Source organism: Salarias fasciatus, chromosome 3 (genome assembly GCF_902148845.1).
Source record: "Salarias fasciatus chromosome 3, fSalaFa1.1, whole genome shotgun sequence".
Taxonomy (NCBI): Eukaryota; Metazoa; Chordata; class Actinopteri; order Blenniiformes; family Blenniidae; genus Salarias; species Salarias fasciatus.
Window position 1 is genome coordinate 29,068,888 of NC_043747.1, and position 17,532 is coordinate 29,086,419.

Here is a 17,532-nt window from a genome sequence, read left to right on the forward strand (position 1 = left end):
TTTATTTGACACCAACATCATCGCCCCCTGCTGGAATTTCCCCGGAATTACAGATTTTGTGCACTTCAGCATTTTGAAGGTGGAGGTCTGGACCGGCGTCTCAAGAGCAGCTTTTCAAAAGACAGTCTGAGGGTCAGGAATCTCCTCAAAGCGGAGGAGAGCTGGGAGGGGAGGAGGGCCGGAGTCCAGACCTCCACCTGAGATCAGCAGGACCGTTCAGTTCTGTCCCCGTTTTATCAGTGAAGGCAGAGAGACGGTCTGCATAGCGGACTGGACTGGGCTGGGTGGACTAGACTGGACTGGCCTGCTCCCTGGGGAACTGATCACGGGGTTAATGGTCTCAAACAGGATCCTGGCTTCGGCCCCCCTTTTAGCAATCAGCTGAGGAAAAGCATGTTTCGACTGAATGCTGAAAAACAAACATGAATAATTTGAGAGAATCATGAGAGACTCTGTTCCGTCTCCGCCGTCCTGCAGTAAACCAGGTTCTGGAGGAACGTTTGGGGATCAGTTCATCCTGCTGGTTCAGTCTGTGGAGCCACACGGGGGTCCAGGGTCTGGGGTCTGGGGTCTCGGTGGAGGTCAGCACGTTGACCTGTCAGGTCTCATGCTGTTCATGTTCTCACTCGGTTCTCCAAACCTTCTCCCTTTGCTCCGTTTCATTTTTGCACGGCCTTCCAGGTTCTCCAGGTGTGAATTAATCAGAACCTGCTGGGATTCAGATGAGTTGTGGTTTTTCTGGCTCCTCAGAGGTTCTCCTGTTGCATAACGCTCCCGGTTCTCCGGTTCCCTGGTGGCGTGTTGAAGCTGAACCTGCTGGGACTGAACTGAACTGCGTTCTCCGCTGGTTCTGCTCGTTGCATAACGTTCTCCGGTGGTGCTCCGGTTCCCTGGCCTCACGCTGCTCTGAACCGGAGCAGCTGAGCGCTGTTCCTGGCGGTTCTCCTGGTTCTCCCCCGGTTGTGTAACCTCCCCCGGTCCCCCGGTTCCCGGCGCTGCCGCAGTGGAGGGAAGCCCTCTCTCCTCGCGCCTGGACGTGGCTCTGCCGCCGCTCCTTATATGGTGCGGGGACTCCGCCGCGTCACGGCCGGAAGCGGCCCATGTTTGGGCAGCTACGAAGCGCGCGGCGGGGGGAATCCCTCGCGCCGGCCCGGACCAATGAGGACGCGCCGGGAGTTACCAAGGAGACGGAGGATATAAAAGCCGCGAGCTGGAGGCAGCCGAGCATCCTCCGACCTGCAGCGCCGAAGCGGAACCGAGCCCCGGTACCGGAGCCACTGGACCTGTTGTTGTTGTTGTTGTTTGCTCTCTCGTCACGCACCATGCTTCTGGAGCGCGAGGACAGCTTCATGTCGGAGTTTGAGGACGCGTGCAGCGCGTGGGTGGACAGCGTGGACAGCAGCGGGGACAGTGCGGAGGGTTCGAGTCCCAGCGAGGCAGGATCCCCGATCTGCCACGGTAGGTACCGGGACCGGGGTGCGCGTGTGTGTGAGTGAGTGTGTGTGTGTGCTTGTGCGTGTGCTTTGCAGACTGACACACATTATGCAATGGACTAACTGCTCTTCCTCCTCCTCCTCCTCCTCCTCCTCCTCAGTCTTCTCTCCGGGGACGGACGCCTCGGACTCGGACTTCTTCTCGGACTTCAGTGACTGCTCCTCGGACACGCTCTCGCCGTCGCTCGGTTACACCGGAGGCTTCTTCCCGGAGCCGGTCCCGGTCCCGGTCTCGGTCCCGGTGCCGGAGCCGGAGGCTGCGGGGCTGAGCAGCACCGCGGACGCCATCCTCAACATGATCACGGAGATCGTGGGAATCTGCACGGAGATGGAGCATCAGCAGCAGGACTCCTCCGCCTCCGCCTCCGCCTCCTCCCGCCTCCCTCCGCCCGCCGCCGCCGCCGCCGCCGCCCCCGCTCCGGTGGTGGTGAAGACTGAGTTCGTGAGCTCGGGCTGCAGCGGCGGGAGCGCGGCGCCGTTCCCGGACTGCCTGGCGGAGCCGCCGCTGGACGTGGCGGAGCTCATCGACTCCCTGCTGAGCGCGGAGGTGGCGCAGGCGGAGCTGAGGCCCGCGGGCCCCCCGGAGGACTGGCTGCGCGTGGCCGCGGCCCCCGGGACCGGGGGGGACACCGGCAGCTACGTCATCAACAGACCGCTCATCAAGACGGAGCTCGTGCACGGAGACCTCCCCTCCACCCTGGACGCGCACCTGCTCTCCTCCCTCCTGCAGGGCGCGTTCCCAGTGGTCAACGCCGCGCACGCGGCCGCCGCGGCAGCCCCCAAGCCGGCGCGCGGCGGCCGCAGAGGGTCCGCGCGCGGCGGCGCCAAGCAGAAGCCGTTCCCGTGCTCCGTGCCCGGCTGCGAGCGCCGCTTCTCGCGCTCGGACGAGCTGAACCGGCACGTGCGCATCCACACGGGCCAGAAGCCGTTCCAGTGCGCCATCTGCGCGCGCAGCTTCAGCCGCAGCGACCACCTCACCACGCACACGCGCACGCACACCGGGGAGAAGCCCTTCTCCTGCGACGTGTGCGGCAAGAGGTTCGCGCGCAGCGACGAGAGGAAGAGGCACGGGCGCGTGCACGTCAAGCAGCAGCTGCGCGCACAGATGATGGCCGCCTACTCTCTGGCCCTGAACGCGCCTGGCGTCTAAAAAAACAACCCAAGCTGCGGGCGCGCTCCCGCTATGTGCAAAGTTTTAAAATAACGTCAGGGGACACGTCTCCTTGTGACGTCACGGCGTTCAGGGGACTTTTGATGTCCGGATTTTGACGCATGCGCGCCTCCAGCCCGTCAGGTGTGCTGTGGGCGGGGCCTGGCGGAGGAGGCGGGGCTCAGGCGGCCGGGTGGTCCCGGTGCTGGACTCTGGAGGACTCTGGAGGACTTTCCGGACCTGGAGCAGCTCAGTGGAGCCCTCTGCTGGTCTGCTGGACGGTGTATCATATTTCGGTGCATGAGGAGGCGACTCCGTGAATGTTGACGTCGGAATGTGCTGTTGGATATTTTTCTGTACAGAGCTTTATATTTGACTCGGTGTTTGTAACATATCTCTATTTTTCTAGAGGCTCGTCTACCTCTGTGCCGCGCCGGTTCAAACCGGTTCCAACCGGATCTATTTGTAACTCCGTGTGTCACCTTTTCTATCAATTGACTGTACCGCACCGGTGCATTGTGGGATTTGTAGTCCTGTGACCTCATTCTGCATGGAGGCTGCTGTCAATAAACAAACAAACAATCAAACAGCGTTCTGTTTACTGAGCTTCATCGCCATCATCTTCATCATCCCTGCAGGTTTCAACAGCAACGACAACCTGTTAGCTCTGTCTGGTTACGTTGCCACGGTAACAGCATCCTCTACTGTCTGTAAACTTGCTGACTAACTAACTCCATTACATAAAGCCACAGTAACTAGTAACTAGTTACCCGAGCTGAGTCACCCAGCACCAACCCACTAGTTATGAACTGTTTACCAGGCGAGTGTTTTAACCTTCTATCAGCTGGAAGCACAACCAGGTAGTTTAGTTTATGAACTCAAACGTCCTTCACTTTCTGCTAAACTGAATCAGAGGAAACAGCAAACACAAATGGAACAAATGTGTTTTTATTATCTTTATATTTAACCTGGTCAAAGTTAAAACAGTTAAAAGAACAGCTGAAAAACAAATACAACAGTCAGTTATCAGTGGAGTGAATAAACAAACAATTAAATAAAAACTGAAAATTAAATGCCAAAATAATCAATAAATAAATGGAAAAACATCAAAAGGTAAAAATTATAGAATCTAATCTGAACAATGAAAACAACTAAGTATGATTTAGAAAATAAATGAACTAATAAATACATAAATTATAAACAAAATAAGTTCTCCAGACACTGAAAAATAATTAGTCACAATGGTCATAATAAAAGTAAACCCTATCATTACATGTTCATATGTTTATTTTGATGAAGTTACTTTAAATGACTTAAAAGGGAAATTAATGAGATGCTTTTATTTCTAAATTAAATTAAATTAAATTAAATTAAATTAAATTAAATTAAATTAAAATTATACATTCAAAATGCAGATTTCCGGTGTGAAATAAAACAATAATTAAGATTGACACGTCACATGATGTCTACGTCATCAGCAGCACGCGCACGTGCGAGCCGAAGCCTCGCTGCCTCCGCGCGCGGACCGGAGACAGCCGGAAGCCACCGGGCGGCACCGGAGCGGCGAGCGGAACCGCCGAGCCAAACCCTGCGCGGGAAACCGGGGGAACCGGGGGAGCCATGGGAACGGAGCATCTGCACGACGTGAGGGACGCAGCCGCGCGGGGAGACGTCACCGTGACGCTCGCGCGAGTGTGAGGACAGGTGGGAGACGCTCCGCTTTTATCTCTGCTGTCAGAAAGATTTTTAATGTATTATTTATTCCAGGAAGCCTGAAAATGAGATGGATAGATTTTTAATAACTTCCCACATTTTTAAAGAATTAAAGTTGAACTGGAGCAAAGTTTATAGAAGCACGAGGAACCTCAAATCTGTTACCATGGCGACCGAGGGTCACCTGGGTGAGAGTAGGTGAAGGAGGTGAAGGAGGAGGAGGAGGAGCGGAGCTCACATGGCGTTTCTTTCTTCCTGCTCATCCATCCGTGGGTTAAACTCCTCCGTCGGCCGTCAGGGAGGACGAATCAAGCGCTCCCACGTCTTCCTGCTGAATTATGCAGCTCAGTGACCCACTTCTGCTCCTGCCTCCTCACAGGAGCACCGCGCCCCCTCCGCCAGCAGGGGGCAGCAGGGAGCAGCAGGGAGCAGCAGAGAGCAGCGCCTCCTCTACCAGCAGGGAGCAGCAGAGAGCAGCGCCTCCTCTACCAGCAGGGAGCAGCAGGGAGCAGCGCCTCCTCTACCAGCAGGAGGCAGCAGGGAGCAGCACCTCCTCTACCAGCAGGGGGCAGCAGGGAGCAGCGCCTCCTCTACCAGCAGGGGCAGCAGGGAGCAGCAGAGAGCAGCAGGGAGCAGCGCCTCCTCTACCCGGTGGACCATGTCCTCTTCCTCCTCCTCCTCCTCCTCCTCCTCCTTGGCCCCGCCCCTCTTCTGCCCTCGCTGCGGCGACGTTCTGCGGTTCTCGTCGGTACCTGAGCTCCGGGCTCACCTGGTCAGCCGTCACTCCTACGACACGCTGCTGCTTCTTTCTCAGGTAACCTGTTCTCCACCTTCTCCTCGTTCTCCCGGTGTTCTGATTGGACCAGGCTCACTTCCTGGTCCTGGTCCTGGTCCTGGGGTTGGAGTTTGTGGCTCTGGGTGAAGAACCCGGGTCCTCTGGAGCTGGACCAGGGTCTCCGGGGTCCTGGTCCAGATGTTGAGGGTCTCTTTAACCTCTGCTGTCCTCTCAGGCTCGGGTCCAGAGCTCCAGACCCGGAACCCTGCTCCCACTGCCCGGACCGCCCAGGACCCGGACCCCCCCCCTGGACCTGGAGCCACGTGGCGCCCCCCCACCGCTGGCCTTCCTGGACCTGGCTTCATCCTCCGCCTCTGCTCAGCTGCTGGGGAACCTGTTCAGACCCCTGAATCGGCCCAGACCCCCCACCGTCCTGGCCCTGCCCGACTCCCTGGACCCCATCCCCAGAATGGGGCCGCTGGTCCCTGGGGGGTCACTGGTCTCTGGGGGGCCGCTGGTCTCTGGGGGGCCGCTGGTCCCTGGGGGGCCGCTGGTCCCTGGTTCCAGGCTCCTGGTCCATGTGGGTCCGGGCCTGGAGGAGCGCCTGGGACTGGGACTGGACCGGTGGGTGGCCCGGTCCTGGGCGGAGCTGGAGGAGCGGTTCAGCCGGAGGGCGGGGCGCCTGAGGGCGGAGCTACACCGGATGGAGGCGGGGCTACAGAGGAAGGAGGCGGAGCTACAGCAGCAGAGGCGGGGCGGAGAGCGGCTGAGGCAGCAGAAGCAGGAAGTGGAGGACAGAGCGCAGTACCTGTCCAGACAGGTGTGTGTGTGCGTGCGTGTGTGTGTGTGTGTGTGTGTGTGTGTGTGTGTGTGTGTGTGTGCATGCTGCCTCCACTCAGGGTTCTTCCTGTTTCCTGTTTCAGGTCTCAGCAGCGATGAAGATGATGGAACTGATGAAGAACCAGCTGTCTGAGAAGGAAGAAGAACTGAGACAGAGACAAGAGTGAGGAACACACACACACACACACACACACACACACACACACACACACACACACACACACACACACTCTCTGACTGTGTGTGTGTTCCAGGGAGATGGAGAACATTGATCTGTTCCTGAGAGTGACGGCTGAGAAGGAGGCCGAGGCCAAGTCCCGACTCCAGGTTCTGATGGGTTCTGTTCTGTTCTGCTGGGTTCTGATGGGTCCTGCTGGGTTCTGTTCTGTTCTGCTGGGTTCTGATGGGTCCTGCTGGGTTCTGTTGAGGTTCTGTTGAGGTTCTGTTCAGGTTCTGAGGGGTCCGTCTGCTGTTGAGGTTCTGTGCTGAAGGACTGTGCTTCTGACGCAGGTTTTCATCGAGGCACTGCTGGAACGGGCCGAGCGGGCGGAACGGCTGCTGCTGCTGCGAGGGGGGCGGAGCCTGGACGATGACATCATCACGCACAAGGTGGAGGGAACCTTCTGGAACCGGGTTCGGAATCACGGTTCCTGCGTCTCCCGTGTTCTGTTCCTTCAACGTTTCCTTCTTCCTGCAGAGGAGCTACAGCGTGTCAGGAAACTACAGGACGGAGGAACAGCAGCACAGGTACCTGAACGCACCACAGCACAGGTACCTGAACGCACCACAGCACAGGTACCTGAACGCACCACAGCACAGGTACCTGAATGCACCACAGCACAGGTACCTGAACGCACCACAGCACCGGTACCTGAACGCACCACAGCAGAAGGTACCTGAACGCACCACAGCACAGGTACCTGAACCAGGCGCCAACCTCCGCTTATAAAACATGAAGATAATGTGGAAGTGCAAAAAAGCTGTAATTCCAGAGAGATTCCAGCAGGGGGCGATGATGCTGGTTTCAAAAAGAGCCCCGGTCTCATTGGAACCCATTCAAACATGCTGATTTTCAGAGTGCAAATAAACATATAAAGCTCCGGTTTCAGGACATGTTTTGGTCTCCATCACTAGTTTCTAGAACCTGCTGCTTCACCAGACTCTGGTTTTCACATAAATCATCTGTTGATTTTATATTACGAGTTAAAGTTTTGCATAAATCGCCCTATCACAGCGCCTCCTCTGTCCACGTGATGCGGTCACGTGACGGGCTGGACCAATCACATTTACATCCGGTTTCAAATATTCAATGCGGAGACGTCCTGCTGGACTCGGTAAAGTCTTCAGAGCAGCGGTTGGGAACTCTATGGGTGACGTCACGAAAGGTCTGTCCATTTATATACAATCTATGACCTGAACGCACCACAGCACAGGAACCTGAACGCATCACAGCATAGGTACCTGAACGCACCACAGCAGAAGGTACAGGAATGCACCACAGCACAGTGTATCTACAGGTACCTGAACGCACCACAGCACAGTGTAGCTACAGGTACCTGAACGCACCACAGCAAAGTGTAGCTACAGGTACCTGAACGCACCACAGCACAGTGTAGCTACAGGTACCTGAACGCACCACAGCATTGTATCTACAGGTACCTGAACGCACCACAGCATAGGCACCTGAAGGCACCACGGCATTGTATCTACAGGTACCTGAACGCACCACAGCAGTGCATCTGCAGGTACCTGAACGCACCACGGGGCTGTTCCTCCCTCAGTGGTCTGACTGGGAGGACGATGTCTCTGGAGTGGAAGGATGGAGGAGGCTGGGGAAGAACATGGAGCAGCGTCCACCTCCGCCACCACAGCACAGAGGAGGAAGAGGAGGAGGAAGAGGAGGAAGAGGAGGAGGAGGAGCAGGAGGAGGAGCAGGACCTGTGGAGCAGTGCTGAGATGAGGAAACTCATCTTTCCCAGATCACACACTTCAGGAACAGGTAACACACACAAACACACAGTGACTCAAACACACACACACACACTAACACCTCCCCAGGTGTCTCCTCCTCCCTGTGGTCCCCCCGTTGTCATGGTAACCTGCGGCCTGGGGCGGAGACGTTGCGGCTGAGGGCGGGGCTCTTCTGTGTCTTCCCTTATTTGGACGTGCGCTCCCTGCTGCTCGCCGCCGAGGTCTGCTCTGATTGGAGGATGGTCGCTCGGCACCCGGCGGTCTGGACCCGCCTCCGCCTGGAGGACGGACAAGTGTCCACCGAGGTGGAGCGCCGTCATCATCCTCACCTGCATCATTCTCATCTTCATCATCCTCTACATCATCCTCATCTTCATCATCCTCAGCATCATCCTCATCTTCATCATCCTCATCTTCATCATTCTCATCTTCATCATCCTCAGCATCATCCTCATGTTCATCATCCTCAGTATCATCCTCATCTTCATCATTCTCATCTTCATCATCCTCAGCATCATCCTCACCATCGTCATCCTCACCTTCATCATTCTCATCCTTTTCATCCTCAGCATCATCTTCATCTTCATCATCCTCAGCATCATCCTCACCTTTATCATCCTCACCATCGTCATCCTCACCTTCATCATTCTCATCCTTATCATCCTCAGCATCATCCTCATCTTCATCATCCTCAGCATCATCCTCATCTTCATCATTCTCATCCTTTTCATCCTCAGCATCATCTTCATCTTCATCATCCTCAGCATCATCCTCACCTTTATCATCCTCACCATCGTCATCCTCACCTTCATCATTCTCATCCTTATCATCCTCAGCATCATCCTCATCTTCATCATCCTCAGCATCATCCTCATCTTCATCATTCTCATCCTTATCATCCTCAGCATCATCCTCAGCATCATCCTCATCTTCATCATTCTCATCTTCATCATCCTAATCTTCATCATCCTCACCATCATCCTCATCGTCATCATCCTCAGCATCATCCTCACCTTCATCATCCTAAATATCATCCTCACCACCGTCATCCTCACCTTCATCATTCTCATCCTTATCATCCTCAGCATCATCATCCTTATCTTCATCATCTTCATTTTCATCATCCTCATCGTCACCTCCATCATCCTCACCTCTATCATCTTCATCAGTAACCCATGATTATGTCTCATGTGTGTTTGTCTGGTGTGGTTGTTTGTCCTGTGTGTGTGTGTGTGTGTGTGTGTGTGTGCAGTTCCTCAGTACTCTCTCTCAGTGGTGTACTCAGACTCAGTCGATTGTTCTCAACAATCTGAAACCTCGAAGTCGACGAAATGACGAGACGCGAGAAGATTACCTCAGGACCATCCGGTAACACACACACACATACACATGCACGCACGCACACACACACCACACACGCACACAGATGACCAGCGTGGTGTGTGTGTGTGTGTGTGTGTGTGTGTGTGTGCAGGGGCAGCGTGGAGGCGGGGCTGGAGGCGGTCCTCCGGGCAGCAGGGGGCAGTCTGCTGTCCTTCTCCGTCTCTGACTGTCCTCACGTTGTGACCGATCGCTGTCTGTGGCTCATCAGCTGCTACAGCCGGAACCTGCTCAGCCTCCGGTACCGGTCAGTACCGGGCCGCTCCTCACCTGTTCACCTGTTGACCTGAGTGTTCTCCTGTTTACTTGACTGTTTACCTGTTTATTAACCTTTGTTTGTTGACTGTCTCGTTAACCCGTTAACCTGCTGGTTAACTGTCTCGTTGACCTGTTGACCTGCAGGAGTTCTACCGACCCTCCCGGTCCGGAGGTTCTCTGGGCCCTGGGCGCCGGCTGCAGGAGCCTCCGCAGCCTGCAGGTGGCGCCGGCCGCGGCCGGGTCAGTGAGTAAGCTCCGCCCACATGGCCACTTCCTCCCTGACCTTTCAAAGTAAAGTCTTTCTCTTCCTCCTCTCAGCCGGCAGCCGACCCGCTTCTCCAACCGCTGCCTGCAGATGATTGGCCGCTGCTGGCCACGCCTCCACACGCTCAGTGTGGGCGGGGCCGGCTGTGGGACTCCGGGATTGGTCGCTGCCGGTGAGGGACGGACAAGACATAGACGGATCAAGATTCCTGTTGGAACTGCTGCAGTCAAATCAAGTGTCTTCTGTGTGTGTGTGTGTGTGTGTGTGTGTGTGTGTGTGTGTGTGTGTAGTGCGGAGCTGCTCTGACCTGCAGGTGCTGGAGTTGGAGTGTATTTCCGACCTTGGCCTGCAGGCGGCGACAGAGCTGTGCGCCGCCGGCCTGAAGAAGCTGCACACACTCGTCCTCACACACACTCCAGTCAGCGGACAGGCTGTCCTGCACTTCCACAGTGAGACACACTCACACACACACGCTCACACACACACACACACACACACACACACACACACACACACACACACACACACACACACACTGACGTGCTCTCTGTGCAGGTGTGTGTCAGGACCTGCGGACTCTGGTGGTCCAGGTCTCGGCCTCAGATTACTTTGAAGATCCGGAAAGTGAAGAAGCTCAACAGCTGTTCAGAGAAATCCTGGACACCCTGAAGGTCTGTGGCGTCCTGCTGGGTCTGGGTCTGAGTCTGGGTCTGAGTCTGGGTCTGGATCTGGGTCTGGGTCTGGGTCTGAGTCTGGGTCTGGGTCTGGGTCTGAGTCTGAGTCTGGGTCTTGGTCTGGGTCTGGGGGTCTGAACCCTGTGTGTCTGTCTTCTTCAGGTCCTGCAGACCCGTCCAGGTCTCTGTGACGTCCTGCAGGTCAAAGCTGAAGGTTTCTCCTGACTGCAGAACTTAGTCTACTAGTCCTGTGCTCCAGTCCACTGGTCTTCCTGTGCACCAGTCCCTCAGTCCCTCAGTCCCTCAGTCCCCCAGTCCCTCAGTCCCCCGGTCCACCAGTCTGCCAGTACCTCCCTCAGTCCCTTGTCCACCAGTCCAGTGCCTCACTCTGTCACACCTGAACCTCCAGCCAGACCCCGGAGTCCAGCGATAGAGAAGCCATAGATCTGAAGACTCACACACACACACACCAAAACACACATGTAGAACTACACACCAAAAACACACACACAGAACAACACACTAAAAACGCACACAGAACTACAAACCAAAAACACACACACAGAACTACACACCAAAACACACACAGAACTACACACAAAAAAACACACAGAACTGCACACTAAAAACGCACACAGAACTACAAACCAAAAACACACACACAGAACTACACACCAAAAACACACACAGAACTACACACAAAAAACACACAGAACTGCACACCAAAAACACACACAGAACTACACACTAAAAACACACACAGAACTACACACCAAAAACACACACACAGAACTACACACCAAAAACACACACAGAACTACACACTAAAAACACACATAGAACTACACACCAAAAACACACACAGAACTACACACCAAAAACACACACAGAACTACACACTAAAAACACACATAGAACTACACACCAAAAACACACACAGAACTACACACCAAAAACACACACAGAACTACACACTAAAAACACACATAGAACTACACACCAAAAACACACACAGAACTACACACTAAAAACACACACAGAACTACACACCAAAAACACACACACAGAACTACACACAAAAACACACACAGAACTACACACAAAAAACACACACAGAACTACACACTAAAAACACACACAGAACTACACACCAAAAACACACACACAGAACTACACACCAAAAACACACAGAACTACACACTAAAAACACACACAGAACTACACACCAAAAACACACACACAGAACTACACACAAAAACACACACAGAACTACACACAAAAAACACACACAGAACTACACACTAAAAACACACACAGAACTACACACCAAAAACACACACACAGAACTACACACAAAAAAACACACAGAACTACACGCCAAAAACACACACAGAACTACACACCAAAAACACACACAGAACTACACACCAAAGAGTGAGTCTGAGCCACGGGTGTTATGGAGAAAACTGTGTCTGTGTTAGTTTGTGTCAATTTTCACCAATAAAATCAATTCCTGCTCAGTCCGTGTCCACTGTTTCCTCTGTGTGTGTGTGTGTGTGTGTGTGTGTGTGTGTGTGTGTGTGTGTGTGTGTGTGTGTAAGCGAGATAACGGGGACGAATTCAAAGTTCAAAGGTCGTCTGTGCTGCAGTCATGTGACCAGAAGTCAACCACACTCTCGTGTTTAACCTGTGTGGAGTCACAGTGTTTTGGTGTGTGTTTTTCTTTTGTCTGTGTGTTTTGTGTGTTTTGTGTGTGTGTGTGTGTGTGTGTGTGTGTGTGTGTGTGCTTTGTGTGTGTGAGTGTAGCTGTTGCCATGGTTTCCCTCAGGCGTCCTCTGCTTCGTCGCCTGCTGCTGTCAGCCATGTTGGCCCTGCTCCTCTTCCTCAGCTCCTTCTGGCTCCGTGAGTGAGGCTCCGCCCCCTTTATGCTAGCGAGCTAACGCTAATGCTAACGATAATGCTAATGCTAGGCTAATTGTCACTCTCTCCATTTCTCAGCTCAGAGTGGAGGATCCAGGTGTGGAGGCTCCGGAGAGCCATGCTTCTCCCAGAGCGTAGGACACACACACACACACACACACACACACACACACACACACACACACCTGAGCCTCATCTTCTGTCCTCTCAGCATCTGTCCCCTTGTCTTGTCTTTCGTCCTCTTGTCTCCGCATCTTCTTTCTCCTTTACGTCTCCTGTCTTCATCTATTCTGTCCCTTTGTCTGTTGTCCTCTTGTGTTCATGTCTTCTGTCCTCATGCCTCCTGTCGCCTTGTCTTCTGTCTCCAGTCTGTCTGCTCAGTCTATGTTGCCTTCAGGGGTAATGAGAAACAGTCGCGGCCGGTGGCGAGGGCCGGGAGCGCTTGTTTTTTCCGCCTACACCGCGAGTGGCGGGCAGCGTTAGTTCGCTTCCGCATTGGCGGGAGCGCTCGTTTCCACACCCGCACATTCCAGGCGGGCAGTGTTGAAGAAACCAGTTTATTAAAAATCATCGTGGCCTACCTGTTGTGCTGTCTGCAATGCGCCTGGAATGTGTGGGTGTGGAAACAAGCGCTCCAGTGAACTAACGCCGCCCGCCACTCGCGCTGTAGGTGGAAAAAACAAGCGCTCCTGTCGCCGGCGCCCCTCGCCCCCAGCCGCGACTGATGGGAAATTAAACCACTGTGTCCAAAAACCAAAAAAAATTCAGAAAAATTCAGAACCTACGCCCTCATCAGCACTGACCGTCTGTCCGTCCCCGTCCAAATGTCAGTCCCAGCCTCCAGTGGCTCCTGCCAGGTGGGCGGAGCCAGACGAAGCCCCGCCCCTCATCAAGGACTGCCCCGGCCAATCGTTTCAGGCCAGGCTGCTGCTGCTGCACCTGAGGTCGAGTCTGTCCCAGGAGGACGACGTCCTGCTGGACGCCTACCTGCAGGGCTGGGACCAGCTGCTCAGGTAGGCCGGGGCCACGCCCACAGGGCCGGGGCCACGCCCACAGGGCCGGGGACACGCCCACATGCTGCCTTTTCGTGTGTGTGTTTATCTGCATGTGTTTGCAGATTCATGGAGTCTCTGGGCTCCATGGTCAGCCTCTTCTCTCAGAAAGTGAAGGAAAAAGTGGATTTGATCCGACAGCTGTCAATCAAACAGCCCTCAAAGGATGATGGGAAATCGGTTCACAACGAGGTGAGACTGCGGTTGTAGCGCGTTTACAGGCATTTCGGCTGAACTTCACCGCTGCTTTGGACTCTGCTGTTTGTTGTTCTGAAGGCGTACCGCTCCGTTCGCTCCATGGTGGAGGCGGAGCTAAAAGAGGGCGTGGTCAGCTTCTCCCACCGCACGGACTCGGGCTGCCGCACGCTGCTGCGTCTCCACCGCTCGCTGCTGTGGCTCAAACTGATGCTGGAGGGTCTGTCCGAGGGACCAGACGCCGAGGGACGCTACCGGACCCCCGGAGAGCTCTGCAGGTACGCTACATGCTAATGCTATCAGTTAGGAGGGAGCTGCATGCTAATGCTACCCGTCAGCCGGCAGCTAATAATAATAATAATAATAATAATAATAATAATAATAATAATGCATTGGTTTTATATAGCACTTTTCTGGACACTCAAAGACGCTTTACATTGCATTCTTCATTCTCTCCATACTGGGTGGTGGTAAGCTGCTGCTGTAGCCACAGCTGCCCTGGGGCAGACTGACGGAAGCGGCAGCTACATGCTAATTCTATCCGTCAGCCGGCAGCTACATACTAATGCTATTTGTCAGCTACATACTAATGCCATCAGTCAGCTACATGCTAATGCTATCAGTTACTTACATGCTAATGCTATGAGTCAGGAGGGAGCTACATGTCAATGCTATCAGTCAGTGGGCAGCTACATGCTAAAGCTACCAGTCAGCTACATGCTAATGCTATCTGTCAGGAGGGAGCTACATGTCAATGCTATCAGTCAGCTGGCAGCTGAATGCTAATGCTATTCGTCAGCTACATATTAATGCTATCAGCCAGCTACATGCTAATGCTATCTGTCAGATACATGCTAATGCTATCCATCAGATACATGCTAATGCTATCTGTCAGATACATGCTAATGCTATCCATCAGATACATGCTAATGTTATCTGTCAGATACATGCTAATGCTATCAGTCAGTCTGGAGCTTCATGCTAATGCTAATTCCCCCCCCCCCCCCCCCAGGGAGGCCTACCAGCAGGCGCTGGCCCCCCACCACCCCTGGTTCCTGCAGCGAGCGGCGGAGCTGGTGTTCCTGGCGCTGCCCGAGCGCCGCTTCTTCCTGCAGCTAGTGTGTGTGGAGCGGCAGGAGGAAGCCACGCCCACCCTGCGCGTCCTCATCCACGCCCTGACGCAGGTCCACGGCCGCACGCAGCGCATCCTGGAACAGAACCGCATGCTGGAGCTGCCCTGATGGAACCGGGACGGTCCGGAACGTTTCATCCAGTCAGAGCCATCGAGAACGTTTTCAGTATGAGCGATGGAGAACGTCGTTAAGTCCAGGGGGGCATTGCACAAAACCAGGATCAGGGATTAATCCGGCAAACTGTGGTGATCCTGGACGAAGTTAGCCTCAAGTTGGTTACACAAAAGCTGGCCAAGTTTATCCTGGTCAAGTCACCATGGTGATTTATTCTCTGCAGCTCGCTGCTCCACAGCAGGCTAACTACCAGGAGAAGATTAAACTGCTGTCAACAATGTGAGAAGTGGGCGTGGTTTACAGCATTTCCTTGATTTTTCTACACATTACATCATTTAATCATCCTGCAGCCACATCTTACTACTGTAGTCGTTGCATCTGCAGGGTCTGGTTGACTTTAGTATTATTTTGTTGCTCAGATTATATGAAGACCAAAATAACTTTCAACACAGATGTTTCAGAATCCTTTTTTCATTAATACAAGTCCTACAATAAAAGGTTCACAATTATTGTAAAGACAATGGAAAATAAAAACCTTAATGAAATTGGTACTAAACCACACTGATGTAAAAAATGAAGAATAAGAAATAAAATACAATAACCCTGAAGCTACACAATGACTAAAATGAGAAACAAAGGAAAACTAAATGTCTCACAACACTGAAATGGACACAATATAACAGACTCAGCCCCCTTTGAGACATAAGGCCCCAGAAAACATGATTTGTGAATTTTTTTTTTTTTACTGCTAAATATTGGCAAAATGCTGTGTCCCCCGTGTATTTCCTGTATTTTATTATTATTATTACTTTTGTATGATCATAATCATGGATCAGAAGCAGAATCTCTGATCTGAGCTTCACTATTTCACTTTGATAAAGCTGCGGCCTGCATGCAGTACTTGTCCTCACCATTGAAGCGTGGGGGCGCTATGTCTTAAACGTCAGATGTACAGGCTGTAATAATGGGTGTAATAGTGTAGTGTAAAGTCCTCGCTCTGCCCCCACCCCCCCACCCCCACCCCCACAGCCGAGGTGCAGGCCACACACTGCTGCTCATCCCGCCTGAAGTAAGATGCTCGCCCTTGTTCCATGTTCGCACACTGATCCTGATGCTCCACACCTGGCTTGAGTAAACCGCGTCTTTTCATCCTGGCTCTGCAAACATGCAACCGATTAATCGGAGAAAACACTGACTCAAGCCGCGCATTTTCATTTATCCTGGATGTCTTCATCCTACTTTTGTGCAATACCCCCCAGGAACATGCTGGATGTTCTTCACTTTCGGGTTCAGGGTTTTTTTTTGTTTGTTTTTATTTTTATAACCATCAGATGGAATTTCTTTAGTTTGGATTCAGTTTTTTGTCGATGTATTAATTTTTCCTTTCAAGCCTTGTCTTCATTTTGTTTTAGTTTTTTTATTGTTTTTGTTTATTTTTTTCAGTCAACAAATAAGACAACTCTGAATATAAGACGGCCCCTACTTTTCAAGTATCATTTTGTGAAAATAAAAATATGTTGAAGACAATAAGGTTACTCATAAAACAACATTTTATTGTACAATTATTCTAGGAAAACTCTAAAAGAGAAAACATTTCATGTGATTTAAGATCCAGAAATATTACTGCAGTATTAAATAAAAAACTATTTTATCTTTCTCAAAATCTGAGGCTGTGACTCAGCGAATAAGCAACACATAAGAACCTCAAAGGTTCAATAACTGCATTAATGATGTAACTAACTTCATAACCATCAAATTCAAGTTCTATTCAACTTCATGAACATTAATAATTCAGTCTAACATATCTTGGCGGCTTGGCAGTTGTTTGTTGACTCTGCTGCGTTGAACCATCAGTTTAAATTTGGCATCAAAACTTCACCTCTGTAGTTTGCTCGCTTGTCTGGCGTTCAAGCTTCGTTGCAGATGGTCACGTTCTGTGACGCTTCATTGGCTTCCTGATCACCAGTACTTTGGCTCCATCTAGCGGTGCGGACATGTAACGACAAGCTAGTCCTCGATTATAGTAAAAACCCTAAAGGTTGTTTTTTTCCAGTTTTTTTTTCCAGTTTTTTTTTTTTTTTAGCCAAGGAAGAAAAAAGAAATTAAAATAAAAATTCTCGTTTCTCTTTTCATTTTGTTTCCTCTTCAGTCAGCAAGGACAAAAGTAGTTTCAAATGTTTTTATTTTTTCAGGTGAATGGATTTTTAATGTCAACAAATAAAAAAAGTGTTTTTTTTTGTAAATATGTTTCTTTTTTTCTCTCTGATTTATATTAATAATCCATCAACAAAAAACTTTTTTTTTTTCAATTTTGTTAAAGTATTTTTTAAACAAATGTCTGTAGTTTCCATCTTTGTTTTCAGTTTTTTCACTTTCTTCTCCCACGGTTGTTCATAATTCTCTTTTTCATTTGCAGCGAATCACTGAATGGGTTTGCAATCATTTTTGTTTTTCGTTCGATAGCAATTATTCTGATTCTCTTAAAAAAAAAAGATAAATACAGAAAAAATACATTCCTTGTTTAAAAAAACCTCAGCGATACACTTTCTGAAAACATTTCAGACATATTTTTTTATATTCTGAACGGTGTGACAAGGAT

General features: G+C 51.7%; 3 protein-coding genes across 3 annotated transcripts; all 3 read left to right on the forward strand.

The window, feature by feature from the left end:
- The first annotated feature begins 1,314 nt into the window (after window positions 1-1,314).
- On the forward strand, window positions 1,315-2,666 carry LOC115408928 (early growth response protein 4-like). Its single transcript, XM_030119889.1, has 2 exons — window positions 1,315-1,458; window positions 1,595-2,666. The coding sequence occupies exons 1-2, from the start codon at window positions 1,323-1,325 to the stop codon at window positions 2,641-2,643; spliced, it is 1,185 nt and encodes a 394-aa protein (XP_029975749.1). The 5' UTR covers window positions 1,315-1,322; the 3' UTR covers window positions 2,644-2,666.
- Window positions 2,667-5,014: 2,348 nt separating this feature from the next.
- LOC115382864 (F-box only protein 41-like) lies at window positions 5,015-10,753 on the forward strand. Its single transcript, XM_030084806.1, has 15 exons — window positions 5,015-5,170; window positions 5,367-5,951; window positions 6,055-6,134; window positions 6,226-6,298; window positions 6,482-6,604; window positions 6,669-6,718; window positions 7,753-7,970; window positions 8,030-8,247; window positions 9,195-9,310; window positions 9,417-9,569; window positions 9,725-9,810; window positions 9,889-10,017; window positions 10,136-10,294; window positions 10,401-10,516; window positions 10,682-10,753. The coding sequence occupies exons 1-15, from the start codon at window positions 5,015-5,017 to the stop codon at window positions 10,742-10,744; spliced, it is 2,325 nt and encodes a 774-aa protein (XP_029940666.1). The 3' UTR covers window positions 10,745-10,753.
- A 1,580-nt stretch (window positions 10,754-12,333) lies between these two features.
- On the forward strand, window positions 12,334-14,927 carry gltpd2a (glycolipid transfer protein domain containing 2a). The gene is made up of 6 exons (XM_030120276.1): window positions 12,334-12,421; window positions 12,518-12,573; window positions 13,271-13,452; window positions 13,557-13,683; window positions 13,768-13,964; window positions 14,699-14,927. The coding sequence occupies exons 1-6, from the start codon at window positions 12,334-12,336 to the stop codon at window positions 14,925-14,927; spliced, it is 879 nt and encodes a 292-aa protein (XP_029976136.1).
- The last annotated feature ends 2,605 nt before the right edge of the window (window positions 14,928-17,532 follow it).

Bases quoted from the DNA above. Each gene is read 5' to 3' on its own strand.
- LOC115408928 (XM_030119889.1), top strand. From the start codon at position 1,323: ATGCTTCTGGAGCGCGAGGACAGCTTCATGTCGGAGTTTGAGGACGCG. The intron at 1,459-1,594 runs GTAGGTACCGGG...CCTCCTCCTCAG, and splicing joins AGGATCCCCGATCTGCCACG to TCTTCTCTCCGGGGACGGAC.
- LOC115382864 (XM_030084806.1), top strand. From the start codon at position 5,015: ATGTCCTCTTCCTCCTCCTCCTCCTCCTCCTCCTCCTTGGCCCCGCCC. The intron at 6,605-6,668 runs GTTCGGAATCAC...TTCTTCCTGCAG, and splicing joins AGGGAACCTTCTGGAACCGG to AGGAGCTACAGCGTGTCAGG. The intron at 7,971-8,029 runs GTAACACACACA...ACACCTCCCCAG, and splicing joins ATCACACACTTCAGGAACAG to GTGTCTCCTCCTCCCTGTGG.
- gltpd2a (XM_030120276.1), top strand. From the start codon at position 12,334: ATGGTTTCCCTCAGGCGTCCTCTGCTTCGTCGCCTGCTGCTGTCAGCC. The intron at 12,574-13,270 runs GTAGGACACACA...TCCAAATGTCAG, and splicing joins AGCCATGCTTCTCCCAGAGC to TCCCAGCCTCCAGTGGCTCC. The intron at 13,453-13,556 runs GTAGGCCGGGGC...ATGTGTTTGCAG, and splicing joins GGCTGGGACCAGCTGCTCAG to ATTCATGGAGTCTCTGGGCT.